The sequence below is a fragment of the Microcaecilia unicolor genome, chromosome 1, assembly GCF_901765095.1.
Source record: "Microcaecilia unicolor chromosome 1, aMicUni1.1, whole genome shotgun sequence".
Lineage (NCBI taxonomy): Eukaryota > Metazoa > Chordata > Amphibia > Gymnophiona > Siphonopidae > Microcaecilia > Microcaecilia unicolor.
The window spans coordinates 617,858,973-617,876,959 of NC_044031.1; the positions used below are offsets into that span (position 1 = coordinate 617,858,973).

Below are 17,987 nucleotides of genomic sequence, written 5' to 3' on the forward strand. Positions count from 1 at the left end.
AAAGAGGTCACTAGAGTGGTTACCATATGGCTCCAGAAAAAGGAGGACGGATTGAGCCAGCCGGGTTTTACTTCCATTGCTTTCCATTGAAAGTAAAACCCGGCTGGCTCAATTACTTCCATTGAAAGCAATGGAAGTAAAACCCGGCTGGCTCAATCCGTCCTCCTTTTTCTGGAGCCATATGGTAACCCGGCCTGGCCCGTCACCACCAAGGTAAGGGGAGGGGGCCGACGGGGTATGTGACGGGGGCGAAGTGAGGGTGTGACAGGAGCAGGGTGGGTGTGAAAGGGGCTGGGGTGGGGTGTGTGGAGGGGGTGGGGCATGTCTTCCTTTTTGGGGGACAAAATATGGTAATGGGAAGCTTTCAGATAAATTAAATAACTGTCAAATAAGTAAAAAAAAAAAAAGCCTTTTGTCCTCTACCTTCTAAGGCACTTCCTATCCAGCTGGATCAGGTTTAGACTTTTCACAGATGGACCACACATAAGCAGTCCTTTATTTCTAATAATCTTTTTCTATTGTTTTCAATAGCGTTTTGCTATTGTTTTGGCTTTTGGGTGAACTAAAACGGCGGCAAGCTCCGCCTACTGGCTTCAGCCCATATAATGGACAAGATAGGAACACCCCTCCTTTCTGTTTTTTTTTTTTTTCCAACCTCCTCGTCCCGTTTAGCAGCGCTCCACCCGCTTGGGCTTCGCGATGACGTATCCCATGCCGGAAGAGTCTTGGCCACACTATGTGACCAGTAACCAATGAGGTAAGGGAGGGGCGGGATTCGCCTTCGTCCTGGAAGGCCCCTGCCCTGCAGAAGAGGCAGACAGACACTTGAGGAAGTGCCAGAGGTCTTTGTCAGTGAGGGGCGGCAGGGCCAGTCCACCGTTCAGAGCGTAAGTGCAAGCAAAGCAGTGAGTATCCAGGGATGGGAAGGGGCGCTGGCTGAGAGAGAACAGGAGTGGCAGCGCAATGTGAGTGTGTGTGATGACCCAATGTCCCCATCCCCGTCAGTCTGCACCAGTGATCACAGCTCTAAAGTTTCCGAACATTATTCTGCCTCCTCTGGAGACTTCCCATTGCATCCAGAGACTTTTTCTTCTAGCAGGATTTTTGGGAACCAGCAGGTCTATACTAGGTGGTCTTGAGGCTGAGCCCCTTTCCTGCTAGAATTCTCCTCGGGGCACTTGTGGTTCCTGCTGAAGCTTGGACCCCATGCTGAGCCTGCCTCTAGTGATCTACTCCACTCAGGATGACTGCAGCCTACGCTGGCTCTTTAAGATGGAGATCGAGGAGTTACAGTCAGCCAGTTTCTGATCTATAGCAAGCACACAATTGTGCTTTGTGTGTGTGTGTGTAAGTGTGTGTAAAATGAGTGGTATTGCAAGCAAGAAGCTGTCACTCCAAAGTTGCAGGCCTAAAACTGAAGGGGAAGGCTTATACACGCCAAGCTTATTTCTTAAATGAAATCCAGAGTGATTTTGAGAGGAAATCCAGTCCAGCTTGATCTGTGGTGGAGCAGCTGAATATACAGGGACGATTCTGACGAAAGGACATTGCAATTCCTAGTTCCTGTGCTTCAGAAAAGAAAAGAGGGATCAAGGGTACACAAACCAAAGCTAAACAAGAACACAAGGGCCTTCAAGACTGGGTCAATAAAGAAAATTTATTCAGAATATGACCAGACACGGCCATGTTGCATAGGTCAACACATTATCCCAGTTCTTGAAGGCCATCCCTCAAAAGTACATGCAGAAAACTAAAGAGGGATCAAGGGTACACAAACCAAAGCAAAAAAAGCACACATGGGCTCATATTCGGGTCGGGTCATATACCAAATACATTTCCTTTATTGTCCCAGACTTGAAGGCTCTTGTGTGCTTTTTTTGCATTGGTTCCTGTGCTTCAACAGGTGACAGGGCTGTAACAGGTGGAGATGGAGGGGAAGTGCTAGCCAACTGCATGCCCAGTAGCCAAAAGAAAGGATTGTGTTAATTTACTTCTCTTGCAGGGATTCTCCTTGGATGGGAGAGGAATGTGTGCTGGAATACAGGTACCTACCAGGAGAGGGGAGTCTCTGTATCCATGCCCTGGATCTATGCTGTTAATCAGAAGAAAAGGCTATCAACTTGTATTCATAGGATCAGTTCAGTCAGTTGTGGAAGTGCAGGATTTATTTAGCTGATTGCTATAATGAATCGCTCACTGAAGGATCAGAAATTGATTTTTTTAAAGGCACAATTTGTACAGAAACATGGCTTTTGTTTGCACAGTACCCTACTAATAAGAATACGGAAATTGAGATTAAAGACAGATTATACAGTATTTCTGAAGATCTTTGAAGAATGCTTCTAAGTATTGCAGGAATGACATTAGGATCAGAGGATGTACAAATAGGGGTGTAACCAGCACAGAGCAGCAGGTACAATCCTAAAACAAAGGCATAGAGGAATTATTTTCCTTATGTGTGTAACCCTGGTCTCACCACACACAGTCGGGGCACCAGCTACCTCGTCACAGGTCAGGGGCACCTGAGACCAGGGCCACAAAGATAAGATCTCAATTCCCTAAAAGCACTGCAGCGTTTCTAGTCACATACACTGAGGTGGGCGCAGGCCGGAGCCAAATAAAAATCTGGAAGGCCCTAGGGCAGTAGTTCCCAAACTGTGTGTGGCGGCACCCCAGGGCGCTGAGGAAAATTTGCAGGTGTGTCGTGGCATATTTTCTGCACCTCCCTCCCACCGCCATTCAAGCTGCCGCTGCTGCTTCTCTAGATGAGCAGCAGCAGCAAAATAAGGTGCCCCCCCCCCACCTTAATAGGGAACTAACCTTCTTGTTCTGGGTTGCAGGGTGGTTTGAAAACTAACCTTGTTCCGGGTTGCAGGGTGGTTTGTTATGCTGTGGCTCCAACTCTCAGTAACAGTCTAACCATGGTGCACAGTTTGGGAACCGCTGCGTTAGACTGCTGCTGAGAGCTAGAGCCACAGCATAGCAGGTGGGCAGAAGTTGAATGGAAGGGGGAGAGAAGGTGGGCAGAAGCTGAATGGAAGGGGGAGAGAAGGTGAGCAGAAGCTGGATGGAGGAGGGAGAGAAGGTGGACAGAAGGGTGGAAGGGGGAGAGGGGACAGAGGCTGGATGGAGGGAGGAGAGAATGTGGGCAGAAGCTGAATGGAAGGGGGAGAGAAGGTGAGCAGAAGCTGGATGGAGGAGGGAGAGAAGGTGGACAGAAGGGGGAGAGGGGACAGAGGCTGGATAGAGTGGGGGAGAGAATGTGGGCAGAAGCCGGATGGAAGGGGGAGAGAAGGTGGGCGAAAGCTGGATGGAAGGAATGGAGAAGGTGTGCGGAAGCTGGATGGAAAGGGGAGAGAAGGTGGACAGAAGCTGGATGCAGATCCTGTTTTAACAAATTTGTTAACCTCATTGTTGCTTCCTTTTCTACATCATTTATGAAATGTTAAGTGGCTTATTTTCAAAACAGAAAAATGTCCAAAAGTGGCACAAGTCAGCATATGGGTTTTTTTTTGCCAAAATGTCCAAATCACTATTTTCAAAACCCATTTTTAGGATGTTTTTCTATGCAGTTCGTCTAAATCTCAATGGGACATGTTTTGGGGTAGAATGAGAGCGGGCATATAACTTAGATGGTTTTTTTTGTGATAATGGAACATTGTAAAAATGTCCAGGGCAAAAAATGTTATTTTAGGCTGAACCTGTTTCAATAACAACTGAGTGACAAAACAGGTGTCCAAACTGACCAGATGACTACTGGAGAAACAAAGGCATGACTCCCCCACCTCCTTAATCTCCTAGTGGACACTGGTCCCCTCCCACTCCCTTAAGAGGTGAAAGTGAGAGTACATACCAGGCTTTATGACAGCTGTAGATATAATGGTCATTTGTCTTAGAGCAACAAGCAGGTCCCTGGAGTAGCCTAGTGGTCGGTGCAATGGACTACAGAGAACGGGAGCCAGGCCCATATCCCACTCTAATTGGCACACTTGTGGTGGAAAGTGTGAGCCCTCAAAAAAACACAAAATACCTACTGTACCTACATTTAGATGACATGTGCAGGCTTAAGGGCTATTGTAGTAGTGTACAGTACACTTTTTGCTATTCCTGGAGGGCTCACCATACAATATAAGGGGGTTATGGTGAGATGTGTACCTGGGACCTGTTATGTGAAGTCCACTGCAGTGCTCCCTTAACTGCCCCACTGCTTTGCTGGGATGTCTGTATAGCCCCTAGACATCCCAATGACTTTATTTTTGTGCATTTTTCTCTAGGATGTTTTTTTTTTTTTTCAAAAATGGTACCGAAAGATAGACGCACTGAGCACAAAAACATCTAGAAAACAGCAAATTTTTGAAAAAAAAAAAAGATAGACTTTTTCTGGTTTGAAAATCACTATGTTCGCCATTTGATTTTTAGACATTTTCAGCAAAATGTCCTAAATCAGACTTTCATGTCGCATCGAAAATACCCCTCCACATGTCAAAGGTCCCAGTAAAAGGAATACTCAAATTGTGAAAGTAAAGTCTTAAAATTGCATTTAAGTCTCGCTCAAACACGAAAGAAACAAGCAACATAACCTTTTCAGTATTGGAGTGCAGGAGTGGCCTAGTGGTTAGGATGGTGGACTTTGGTCCTGAGGAACTGAGTTCAATTCCCACTTCAGGCACAGGCAGCTCCTTGTGACTCTGGGCAAGTCACTTAACCCTCCATTGCCCCATGTAAGCCGCATTGAGCCTGCCATGAGTGGGAAAGCGCGGCGTACAAATGTAACAAAAATAAACAAAAAATAAATTGTCTTCAATAGATTGTTCCAATATATTTATTTGAATTTTGCTCACACCTTTTTCAGCAGTAGCTCAAGTATTACCCTGTCCCTGGAGGGCTCACAATCTAATTTTGTACCTGAGGCAATGGAGGATTAAGTGACTTTGCCAAGATCACAAGGCGCAGTAGTGGGGATTTGAATGTGCCACCTCTGGATGTCAAGACCGGTGCTGTAACCACTAGGCCACTCCTCCGCTCCATACAGTATAACAGATGTATTATTCACATCAACATTTGTCTCTCCCCTATAATCTCCTTCCTTTTTTTTAAGTGGATGTTCCATATCATCAAGCTGATCAATCCATAGACTGGTGGGTTGTGTCCATCTACCAGCAGGTGGAGATAGAGAGCAAACTTTTGCCTCCCTATATGTGGTCATGTGCTGCCGGAAACTCCCCAGTATGTTCTCTATCTCAGCAGGTGGTGGTCACACACAGCAGCAGCTCTGGCTAGGCCTCCAAGCCTAATCCTTAGGTTTTGTTGAGGCCTGGGGTTGAGGGCTCTTTTGAGCAAGTGCAAACCTGGTGGTGCCAGGTCCCTCCTTTTCTCCCCCTCCCGCTGGCTCCGTTTAAAAAAAAAAAAAAAAAAAATTTTTAAACGTCTTTAAAGGCGTTTAATTCGACGTTTCTTTAAACGTTCATTGCAGCTACTCACTGGGACACCAGTTCGTTACAGCTCGGAGCGGCAAGCAGGTAATTTTACCTTTTTATAGCGGGCAGGGGGTTCCCCGATTCTTCTCCTCGTGGCAATGGCGTCGGAGGGCGAGGGCGCAAAGGGTCGCTCCCCGGATCGCTGGAGCGCTTCTAGAGGGGATGCGGGGGTTTTACAACCTGATTCGCCCTTGATGGGTGATAGTTTAGTGACCGATGAATGTCCCGGTCGTTCCTCCGGCGTGGCGGTTTTTTTCCCGCCATAACCGCCCATCCCCCGCTCCTCGCCTCCGCCATCTTGGCCGGCCACGCGGCTCGGACGGCTTCTTCGTGGGCCGCCCTTGAGGTTGGAGACATTAATGCCATGAACGCCCTTAATTTGGGCGACGGCACAAAAGCGGCTAAAGTTAAGCGCCGTTCTTCCCGCGCGGCTCCTTCACGGAGTTTCGCGCCGGACGCCATTTTGGATGCGCAGCATGTCTCTCCCCCGCTAGTGCGAGCGCCGGTTGAGAGTGCGTCTAGGGCTGTTGCCCAGACTGCGGAAGTGCACAGTCTGGGGGGTTTTTCCCCCGAGTTTGTTTTGCTGCTGCATCAGGCTTTCCTCATGCAAAACGCTGCCCCTGCTCCCTCTTCTGATAAAGAGGTTGAGGTTCCCAGGCCTTGGAGGACTTTTGTCTCCTCCGATGTAGATGAGGGCAGCGTGTCTGAGGTCTTCCAACGATCCTTTGCGGATTCCTTGGAGGAGATAGATCCCCGCTCGGATGGAGCGGATGACCCCTCTGCAGTGCGGCTTTTTAGCCCAGAGGATTTGCCCAACCTGTTGTTACAGGCCATGGACACTTTGAAGATTTCCTCTCCGGAGGACGTCTCTCCCTCAGCCCCTGTTGGCTCTGCCATTATGCTGGGGACGAAGCGCCCGCCTAGAACCTTCCACGTGCATGATGCCATGCACACCTTAATTGCGGCTCAATGGGATGTCCCGGAAACGAGCCTTAAAGTGGCTAGGGCTATGTCCCGCCTCTATCCTTTGGCTGTGAGTGAACGTGAGGCCTATCTGTGGCCTACCGTGGATTCTTTAATCACTGCGGTGACTAAGAAAACGGCGTTGCCGGTGGAAGGTGGCACGGCCCTAAAGGACGCCCAAGACAGAAGATTGGAGGCGGCCTTAAGGTCGTCCTTTGAGGCAGCTGTTTTAGTTTGCAGGCCTCAGTTTGCGGCTCCTATGTGTCCAGGGCGTGCCGGACTATGGTGCAGCGGGCTTCCCCCTCGGATCATTCCTTGAGGGCTGATTGGCCGGCCCTGGAATCGGGCTTAGCCTATTTGGCAGACTTGCTGTATGATGTCTGGAGAGCCTCAGCTAAAGGCATGGCTCAGACAGTCTCTGCGCGGCGGTGGCTTTGGCGGAAACATTGGTCTGCTGACCACGCCTCTAAATCCCGCCTGGCTAGATTGCCTTTTAAAGGCAAGCTGCTCTTTGGGGTCGAGCTGGACAAAATCGTGACCGATCTCGGCACGTCTAAGGGCAAGAAATTATCAGAGGTCAGGGCTCGGGTTAGTACTCGTCCCGATACCTCCATACCGCCCGGGCAAGTCGGGTTCCTCTGCCCCCTCTTCCTTCAAGAGGAATTTCTCCCCCAAGCAGCATTCCTTTCGCAGAGACCGCCGTCCCGGAGGTGCTCCCTCCGGTCCTCCCCCAGGGTCTCGTACCCAATGTCGGGGCCTTGGTCCACGCCCCAGTGCAGATTGGAGGACGGCTGTCCTCGTTTCTGGGCGAGTGGACCACTATAACTTCAGACGCGTGGGTGCTGGAAGTCATCAGAGACGGCTACAAGCTAGAGTTCTGCCAACCCTTAAGAGACGGGTTTGTACTCTCTCCCTGCAAGTCTCCGGTCAAGCTGTGGTAGTGCAGCAGACCTTGGACAACCTGATCCGCCTGGGTGCGATCGTTCCGGTGCCAAAAAATCAGATTGGCAAGGGACGTTACTCCATTTTCTTTGTGGTTCCAAAGAAAGGAGGTTCTGTCCGGCCTCCTCGACCTCTAAGGGGTCAATCGGGCCTGGAAAGTGAGGCACTTTCGCATGGAGACTCTCCGCTCTGTTATAGCGGCAGTGAAGGCAGGAGAGTTCTTGGCTTCCTTGGACATCAAGGAAGAGTACCTGCATATTCCCATCTGGCCTCCTCTCCAACGCTTTCTGCGTTTTACAGTCCTGAGACGACACTTCCAGTTCAGAGCCCTCCCTTTCGGGTTGGCTACTGCTCCGCGGACCTTTTCCAAAGTAATGGGGGTCATAGCGGCCTTCCTGCTAAAGGAAGGAGTACAAGTCCATCCTTATCTGGACGACTGGTTGATCCGAGCCCCCTCTTATGCGGAGTGCGGCAAAGCTATGGACCGGGTAGTTGCTCTTTTGAGCTCCCTGGGATGGATCATCAACTGGAAGAAGAGCCAGCTGCGCCCGACTCAGTCCCTGGTGTATCTGGGAGTTCGATTCGACACCCAAGTGGGCAGAGTGTTCCTGCCAGACAATCGGATTGTCAAGCTTCAGGCTCAGGTGGACTAGTTCCTAGTAGCCTCTCCTATTCGGGCTTGGGACTACGTGCAGCTGTTGGGCTCTATGACGGCCACGATGGAAGTAGTGCCCTGGGCCAGGGCTCATATGAGACCACTACAGCTAAATGCTGCGCTGGACTCCGATGTCGGAGGATTATGCTGTGCGCCTTCCCGTGGACCCAGCAGTGCGCAAGGCGCTGAGCTGGTGGACGCAGACAGACAAGTTGTCTGCTGGATTGCCTCTGGTGACCCCGGAGTGGATTGTCGTCACGACAGACGCCTCTTTGATGGGCTGGGGAGCCCACTGCTTGGGAAGGACAGCGCAGGGGCTCTAGTCTCCTGCAGAGGCAAGTGGTCTATCAACCTCCTGGAACTCAGAGCCATTCGGTTGGTGTTATTGGAGTTCATCCCGGTACTGGTGTTGAAGCCTGTACGGGTCCGGTCGGACAATGCCACGGCTGTGGCCTATATCAACCGCCAGGGAGGTACCAAGAGCGCCCCTCTAGCCAAGGAGGCTATGAGTCTTTGCCAGTGGGCGGAAGCGAACCTGGAGCAGCTTTCAGCGGCCCACATTGCCGGAGTCATGAATGTCAAGGCGGTCTTTCTCAGTCGCCATCCCTTGGAGCCCGGAGACTGGCAACTATCTGCTCAGGCGTTCTTGGACATCACGAAGCGCTGGGGCCAGCCGAGCCTAGTTCTGATGGCGTCATCGGCCAATTGCCAAGTGCCGCGCTTTTTCAGCAGAGGACGGGACCCTCGATCCCTGGGAGTAGATGCTCTTCTCCAGCAGTGGCCGACACAAGAGCTCCTCTATGTGTTCCCGCCCTGGCCCATGTTGGGCAGGGTGCTAGACAGGGTGGCAAAGCATCCCGGCAGGGTAATCCGGGTGGGTCCGGATTGGCCCAGACGTCCCTGGTATGCGGACTTGATCAGGCTTTCAGTCGACGATCCTCTGCGGCTGTCAGTGGAGCAGGGCCTGTTACATCAGGGTCCCGTGGTGATGGAGGATCCCTCCCCCTTTGGTCTTACGGCCTGGCTATTGAGCGGCAGCGTCTGAGGAAGAAGGGCTTCTCAGACAAGGTCATCGCCACTATGCTAAGAGCGAGGAAGCGCTCTACTTCTACTGCTTACGCCAGGGTTTGGCGTATGTTTGCAGCGTGGTGTGAAGCAGGCTCACTTTCTCCCTTCACTGCTCCAATTTCTTCAGTGTTGGCGTTCCTGCAAGAAGGTCTGGAGAAAGGCCTGTCGCTCAGTTCCCTTAAAGTCCAGGTAGCGGCTCTGGCTTGCTTCAGGGGTCGCCTGAAGGGTGCTTCCCTGGCTTCGCAGCCAGATGTGGTGCGCTTTCTCAAGGGAGTTAATCACCTGCGCCCTCCTCTGCACTCAGTGGTGCCTGCGTGGAATCTCAACCTGGTGCTAAGAGCATTGCAGAAGCCGCCTTTTGAACCCTTGTCGAGGGCATCTCTGAAAGACCTGACGTTGAAAGCAGTCTTTTTGGTGGCTATTACTTCAGCCAGAAGAGTTTCCGAGCTCCAGGCGCTCTCATGTCGAGAGCCTTTTCTGCAGTTCACTGAGGCAGGAGTGACTATTCGCACAGTGCCTTCCTTCCTGCCCAAGATTGGTTCTCGCTTCCATGTGAATCAGCAGCTCTGTCTCCCTTCCTTTCGTAGGGAGGACTACCCAGAGGAGTACTCCGCTCTTGAATATCTGGATGTGAGACGAGTCATCATCAGATACTTGGAAGTGACCAATGATTTCAGGAAATCGGATCATCTGTTTGTCCTGTTTGCAGGTCCTCGTAAGGGTCTGCAGGCTGCTAAGCCTACAGTGGCAAGATGGGTCAAGGAAGCCATTGCAGCGGCTTATGTGGCCGCGGGGAAGGTGCCGCCTATCCAGCTGAAGGCTCACTCCACTAGAGCTCAGGCGGCCTCGATGGCAGATGCCGGATCCGTCTCCTTGGAAGAGATATGCAAGGCGGCAACTTGGGCTTCGGCTCATACATTCTCCAAGCATTACCGTTTGACTGTGGCTGCACGGGCGGAGGCCCGGTTTGGAGCTTCAGTGTTGCGGTCAGGGATTTCAATGTCCCGCCCTGGGTGAGTACTGCTTCGGTACATCCCACCAGTCTATGGATTGATCAGCTTGATGATATGGAAGGTAAAATTATGTATAATCATACCTGATAATTTTCTTTCCATTAATCATAGCTGATCAATCCATAGCCCCTCCCAGATATCTGTACTGTTTTTATTCTGGTTGCATTTCAGGTTCAAGTTTAGTCTTCAGTTACTTCAGAAAGACTTCGTGTTCAAGTTTTTTCACTTGGATTCTTCAAGAGTTGAGACGAGTTTGTGTTACAGTGAGCTGCTGCATTCCTCTCCCCCCCGTTTTACGGGGCTGGATTGAGACATAAATTCTGCCGGCACTCCCTCCCGCTTCGTGCGGCTGTAGGGCAGTTTTGTACCCTTCCCGCTTCGGCGGTGTTAGGGTCAGTCAGCTCCTCCCGCGGTTGCGGTTGCAGGATAAGCCAGATCCCCCCGCATCGGCGGGTGTGGTGTCCCTCCCCCGCTCCGCGGGGATGAGCTGGACGGATTCCCCTCCCCCACTTGTGTGGGGATGAGCTGGGTTAATTCCCCTCCCCCGTTTCGGCGGTGGTGAGCTGGGCAGAGTGTCCCTTCGTGGGTGTAATTCTCTAAGTGCTGAGTCCTGCGGATGGAGCTTTGATATCGACATACTGAGGAGTTTCCGGCAGCACATGACCACATATAGGGAGGCAAAAGTTTGCTCTCTATCTCCACCTGCTGGTAGATGGACACAACCCACCAGTCTATGGATTGATCAGCTATGATTAATGGAAAGAAAATTATCAGGTATGATTATACATAATTTTACCTTATATTTGCCACCCTCCAGTCCTCAAGCTCTGTGGCCATTTTAAATGATTGATTATAGAGTATGAGTAACAGCTTAGCAATTTAATGTTTGAGCTCTTTCAGGACTGAATACCATCTGGTCCTGGTGATTTGTTACTCTTTAGTTTGTCAATTTGCTTGGTTACATCTAGTAGATTTACAGTGATTTGCCTTAGGTGTTCTGATTCCCCACAGTCAATGCATGTTGCTGGTACAGGTGGAACCCAACATCCTCTTCAGTAAAACCCATGGCAAAGAATTAACTTAGTTTTTGTGCATATTTGACTTACACATATAGGGAGTAATTCAATAAATTATGCCCTGATGCAGTGTGGGAAGCACCAATTCTATAAGTGCATCCATTATACGATACTTTTGCAAACCCTCATTGGTGGACCCACTTACGTAAAGTCAATGGCAGTCATAAGTGGGTGCACCTAGATGTGCCAATTAACGCACACAACTTATAGTATTCTGTAAGCTGCGCATGTTGATGGTTGACATGCCCACGTGCCTCCCATGTGTACACCCCCTTCACAATTGCGTACTATGCCAGTTAAGCGCAAGGTTACAGAATAGCGCTTTGGGCAGAAGAAGCCTCTATGTGGTGTTTATTCTGCAGTTAGGTGCACTTTATACAGAATTGCTCTAATGTATATTTATTTATTTGCAGCATTTGTAGCCCCCATTTTAGCAGGCTCAATGTGGCTTACAAGTCACCGTATTTGGGAGCTCGAATACGGTCGATGTTAAAAAAAAAATACAAATAGAATCAGGGTAAGGGAAGGTAGGGGTAAATGGGAACAATAAATGGCAAAGATATAAGAAATAACATTGTCATTGTATATGAGGTATTTGTTATGTAATTGTAGCATATGAGCCTTTACAGAAAATAAGAAATGATTATTGTTTTTTTTTTAGTGGAGGGTGGAGGAATAGATAAATTCTGATTCTATAGCAGAGCCCTGCCTGTGAAGAGCTGTGGTACCCTCTCACACGGGTGTATGCCCAGGAGGGTAGGGCGAGGACTGCTTTTGTTATTGGTGATTTCATGATGAGAACTTGTGGCTATGGGGATCCCTTGGGAACAGTAAGTTGCCAGCCTGGTAGGAAGGAAGTAGACGTAATAGCATACTGAGTGATGGTAGGCAAAGACCAGTGTAGCTTATGCAGCCTGTCAGTAAGGTGTTTTGGGTTGTAACTGCAGTGCCATATGGGCTATCCCCCATGCCTTCATTTAGGTTTGTAACTACTGCTCATGTGCAGGTTATTCTGCAGCCTTTGTATAGAGCTGTTAACTACTTGACTAAAGCAATTTAACAGCGTGCTGGAGTGGAGGGACAGTTGTCATGGCTCCTTTGGATACCAATGATAGAGGAAGATGCAGAAGAGAGGTTTTGGAAATCCTGAACCTCTCAGGTAACAGAAACACTCCTAACTCAGAGGCAGGCTGAGCTTGTGGCTGAGACAATGGTGCAAGTCAAAGGGCTCTAAATTTGTTAGGATCTGGGGGACCACTGTGGAGAAGGGGAGTGTATTCTGGTGGGCTAGATTCCACATTAACCAGAATAGAATTCAGCCACTGGCAATGCAGTTGAAAAAGAGCTAGGGCAGTCTTTCTCCATCTGCATCTCAAATACTCTTTTCTAGTTTTCTCACCGAGTCAATGATGACATTTCTCTTCATCCTTTTCTGCCCCTCTTCTCTCAGTCATCGCATCATGTTTGCATTCCCTCTTTTCTTCCTTCTGCTTTCATGTCCATAGCACCACCTTCATCACTCCCCCTTCTTTCTAAATTCTCCCTTTCCATCTCTTTGCACTTTGTCTTCCTTCCTCCTTAATCAAAACTATTCAAATTTGTCAAATCATAGTTGGATTGTGAAAAGTTGCAGGACCTTAGGAAATTGGAAGACTGATCATCCAAACAGCAGAGGAAATTTGATGTGGGCAAATTCCAACTGGGGGTGTTTAATTGTTGGATGTACTGTACATAAGGAAGTGTACCATTTACTGCTCTGTTTATTTCTTGTTTTTCTCAATAAAAAGATTTAAAATAAAGCAATTTAACCGGCCAGAAACATTTCCTGGTTGGTTGGTTGATTTGCTTGTTTGGAGCTATCCATTGATGTTCAGCAGCACTTAACCAGTTAGTACCACTCAGGGGCATAGCTACATGGGGCCACGGGGGCATGGGCCCCCATAGATTTGGCCCTGCCCCCCCCCCCCCCGCTAACTCACCGCCACCTTTGCTGGCGGGGAACCCCAACCCCCGCCAGCTGAGGTCCTTTTCTCCGGCGCGGCCATGTTGCTGATCTGCAAGGCTTCATTCTGTTTCTGTGAGTCTGACGTGTACGTGCAGGACATCAGACTCACAGAAACAGAACGAAGCCTTGCAGATCAGCCAGGAACACAGCCGCGCCGGAGAAGAGGACTTCAGCTGGCGGGGGTTGGGGTCCCCCGCCAGCAAAAGTACGTGATGGTGACGGCGGGGGAGGGTTGGTGGCAGCGGGAAGGGGGGTTGAAAGGGTTGGCGCCGGGGGGGGGGGGGGGGGGGGGGGGTTCAAAATGGCGGAGGGGTCTGCGGCGCCGGGGGGAGGGCTAAAATATGCTCTGGACCCCCCTCCCGCCGAAGTCTGGCTACGCCCCTTTTACCACTGAATATCACCACAGACCACTAAGGTGAAAGCTGGTATTTTGTAGGCAGTCTGGAGGTGAAGTTGGTATTTATGTGGTTGTGCCAATATTCAGCAATCAAACCGAACTGTGTAAAAGTCAGTCCTATCTTTATGTGGTGTTTAGGTGGTAAAGTGCTGAATATCATACTTAACTGCATAAAAGAAAACTGGACGCATAAACCCAGATATTCAGTGCCATTGCCTGGACCTGGCCCTGCATTGACTATCTGGGAATAATGCCAGCGGCAGCTAAAAAAATTAAAAAAAAACCCTAGCTACTACAGGCTGAATATTGACTCGTGTGTACTAGAGAGGAGGGTCATTGCAGAGACCAAAATGTGATCTCTGCTGTGTTCTGCACTTGTGCCCCCAGCAGCTTCCTTCCTCTGTTCCTTTCTGATTTCAGTGCTGATGGGCTGGAGGAGTGAGGGGAAACCAAGCTAGGCACAGCCTTCCACACCTGCAGCTCCCATGTTCAAGCTCTGGATAAACTGCAAAAATGCCAGGTTCTCAGTCCTGTTTTTCAACATACATCCCAAAGCAGTGTGGGATTTATAGTGCCTGATCCTGCTCATTGAAATTGGTGTTGCAAGTCCCACCAGGATGGGGTTGCCAGAAATCAAGGACTGCCTAGAATCTTCCATCTGGAACTGGGTAACTTGGCATTACTGACACTGGGAGACCTGTGAGAAGAAGCAGACTGCCTGGGAGTCTAAATGAACTGAGTGATGAGTGCCATGGGTAAGGTATCTGGGGCTGAACCATAAATTTGGATGCACCCACGTGCTCCCATTGTTGCAATACATGCCAGGGAGCTTCTTAAAGTACATATTTAATAGCAAATATCTCTCCCACCTCCCCCCCCCCCCCCCCCCCCCCCCCCCCCCCCCCCCACTGTTACTGTTCATGGCCAGCAAATGTGCAAACCCTTTGCCATGTTTAAGAAAAGCATATTCTTTCAGGAGAGACATCTTATTAAACATGGCTAAAACTGAACTTCTCATTTTCCCCCTAAACCCTCCTCCCCCATTTTCTATCTCTGTTAATGGCTCTCATATCCTCCCTGTCTCCTCAGCTCGTAACCTTGGAGTCATCTTCGACTCCTCTCTCTCCTTCTCTGCTCATATTCAACAAATCGCCAAAACCTGTTGCTTCTTTATCTTCAACATTAGCAAAATTTGCCCCTTCCTTTCTGAACATGCCACCAAAACCCTTATTCACACCCTTGTTACTTCTCGCTTGGACTATTGCAATTTACTTCTCACTGGTCTTCCACTCAATCATCTTTCTCCTCTCCAATCTGTCCAGAATTCTGCAGCTCGACTTATTTTCCGCCAGAACCGTTATGCCCACACTAGCCCACTCCTCAAGTCACTTCACTGGCTCCCTGTCCGCTTCCGTATACAGTTCAAACTCCTCTTACTGACCTTTAAATGCATACATTCTATGACCCCTCACTACCTCTCCTCTCTCATCTCTCCTTACATTCCTCCCTGTGAACTCCGCTCTCTGAACAAATCTCTCTTGTCGTCCCCTTTCTCCTCCACCGCTAACTCCAGACTTCGTTCCTTTTATCTTGCGGCACTTTATGCCTGGAACCTTCTTCCTGAACCCATACGTCTAGCTCCATCTCTACCTGTCTTCAAATCTATGCTGAAAGCTCACCTTTTCACTACTGCCTTTGGCTCCTAACCACTACTCATTTGCCCTCCTCCCCTGTTCCTCTTTACCCTGTAATTTCCTTGCCCTTAATGTCTTGTCTGTTTGTGTTACCTAGATTGTAAGCTCTTTGAGCAGGGACTGTCTCAAATGTACAGCGCTGCGTGCGTCTGGTAGCGCTATATAAATGCTATTAGTAGTAGTAGTTATTAGTCTCCTTCTGCAGCACTTTGCTTCACATAGATTCAGGAGGTAGAAACCAAATTGATCCCTAGTGGTCCAGCTATCACATAGCATATGGCTCTGCTGTCTTACAGTCCATGGACTCCATTAAATGAAATGTGGATATACGTTGGTACGCAGTCGTCGTTTGAATGTTTCTCTTTCTTTAAAGTTTGGTGATGCTGTTGGGTATGTTCTTGGTTAACTTCATGTTGTGATACCTTTGATTCACATACAGTAGTGTACGACTGTTTTCAAGATCTTACACAATTTCGCTGTTGAGATCATTTTCATGTTGCTTCAAAAGAAGGTATCACAAACCGCAGAGAATCCAGAATTCTCCAGGACTTGCAGGGCTGAAAGGTGCTAAGATCTAAACATTGATGTTTGCCTTGTATTCTTTGACTAGGTGTGAATCCAGCTTTGGTGATGAGTGGAAGAAAATCCATGTTTTGGAGGTAACTGTATGCAGAATGTCCCGGGAAAGGAAGCTGGCCCGGAAAGAGGCACCTGTAGAGGCCTGCTGTGTGAGGGCCTCACACCTAGCGGAATTGAAACCTGGCTGGAGGCAGTCACCATCTGAGCAGTGTCGGCCCAAGGCTCAAGTGCAGCCACCCTTCCCTTTCAGCCTGTTGCCTGTGGACTGCCAGCTTCACATTTTCTCTTTCCTCTCTGAAGTAGAGAAGTGTACTGCAGCACTGGTATGCACAGACTGGAGCAAACTGATCCGCACTCCAAGGCTGTGGAGGGTGGCAGACTTCATGAGGCTGGGACCTGTCCAGTCAGGGATGGAGGAGGTACTGGTATCCGTCAGGGAGTTTGAGAGGTGGAAGAAGTGGGTTCACCAGTATGCATACCACCTCACTTCACGTGGTGCCAGCCTCTTGGTCCTGCGAGCCAGCTTTGACTTGGGGGACCAGAAGACCAAGTGGGCAAACTTCCTCTTGCAGTTCCTAGAGAGCATTCACTGTGGCGAGTTGAAGGAGCTGGAACTTAAATGGACACTGACCCACTTGAAACCCCACACCTTCCATCCATCTGATAGCATGGCCCAGATCTGCCTGGCCAGAAATGACCAGTTCACTGGTTTCCAAACCCTTTTTGAAAGACTGGCCTGTAGCTCTCCAAAATTGACAAAGATGAAGCTGCCCTTTGATTGGTCCGAGCACTCGGTGGCGGTACTGACTCAGTTCCAGCAGCTCCGAATCTTGGAGCTGAACTATTTCTGGGTTTTCAAAGCGGTCCCTCCCGAGACTATGCAGAAACTTGTGAAGGCACTGCCTAACCTCCACAGCCTGATTCTTCAGGTCCTCGTTCCAGTTAAAGACTTGGGAGTCTCTTATTTGCTGGAATCCAAGTCTTTGGAGCACCTGGATGTATCTCAGAGCCGGGGCCTGGTCTTCAGCTACCTCAACCTGCCTGCCCTGAAGGAGCTGAGAATTAAAAAGACCATCCGTGGTATTATCCTGAACCATAGGACCAGGCTTGCTCTCCAGAGCCGCTGGTCTTGTCTGTATGACTTACTGAAAAGAGGCACGCCTAGTCTGCAGACCTTTAACAACCACCAGGTGCTGCCCCCATGGCGAGAAAAGAATTACCCAGAGCTGGAGGAAATTCTGGTGCAGTCATGTTATTGTATAAAGCACACTGACACTTGGCTTCTGTGAAAATACATCAGGAAGGTGGTGGGACTCTAGTGTTTAGAGCTGTGTGAGAACTGCCACTGCTAAGAGAGCTTAAAGCTCTCCAGCTTGGTTCATTCTGATCTTATTTTATAAGGTCCCAAAAGACCCTGACAGCAAATTAATATACTGTATGCAATTCTCTCTGGGTAGTTACATGGGGTTTAATTAATACTATAGCAACTCCCAGGCCAGGGCCTCAGGAGAGGGACCACAGTAATATCGGTAGATTCCAGAGGTTAGGGAGCGTCCCATAGGAAGGACAAGTTCTTAGTAGCAATGTCCCTATGGAGAATGTACAACTGTAATACAGACATTCCTGGTAACTGACTACCAGCCTATGAAAACTAGGAATGTATGACAGAATAAAGAGGTACCCAGAGGGAGGTGAGGACTCTGACCTGGCAGCAATGTACCTATTACCTTAGTTTCATATTGTCTCCATATTCTTGTTTAGTCATTTATTTTTTATTTGTATAAGAGGGATAGTGCTGAGGGTCACACCCCAGTCCAGCAGCTGAAAAGTAAGAGATTGCAGTTGGAGTTGGAACTGGTGAGCTCAGCTGTGGCTGGGAACAGGAAGTTAAAGGCATCCCACTAAAGAGCATCCTGGGGGGGGGGGGGGCAGGCAGCAGAGGTATAGAGTGACCAAACTGGGGTTTTTTTGCTTTCACCTGAAACAGAAACTGTTCCCCCTGCCCTGACAGAAAGCGCTGCCCTCCCCAGGCCTATGGGTGGTAGGAGAGCAGTGTTTTTTTTTTTTTGGGGGGGGGGGGGGGTAGGGGTTGATTTCTTCTAAAAATGCACCAGCATT

At 49.4% G+C, this 17,987-nt stretch overlaps 1 protein-coding gene across 4 annotated transcripts; it reads left to right on the plus strand.

The window, feature by feature from the left end:
* The first annotated feature begins 730 nt into the window (after positions 1-730).
* On the plus strand, positions 731-17,557 carry LOC115480995. Of its 4 annotated transcripts, none has more exons than XM_030219987.1 (3): positions 731-887; positions 14,017-14,351; positions 15,901-17,557. In XM_030219987.1, the coding sequence occupies exon 3, from the start codon at positions 15,965-15,967 to the stop codon at positions 17,156-17,158; it is 1,194 nt and encodes a 397-aa protein (XP_030075847.1). In that variant the 5' UTR covers positions 731-887; positions 14,017-14,351; positions 15,901-15,964; the 3' UTR covers positions 17,159-17,557. The 4 variants fall into 4 exon arrangements, with proteins under 4 accessions (XP_030075847.1, XP_030075859.1, XP_030075840.1 ...); XM_030219993.1 differs by lacking the exon at positions 731-887 and adding an exon at positions 2,003-2,044; XM_030219999.1 differs by lacking the exon at positions 14,017-14,351 and having other exon boundaries at positions 731-905.
* Positions 17,558-17,987: the final 430 nt, after the last annotated feature.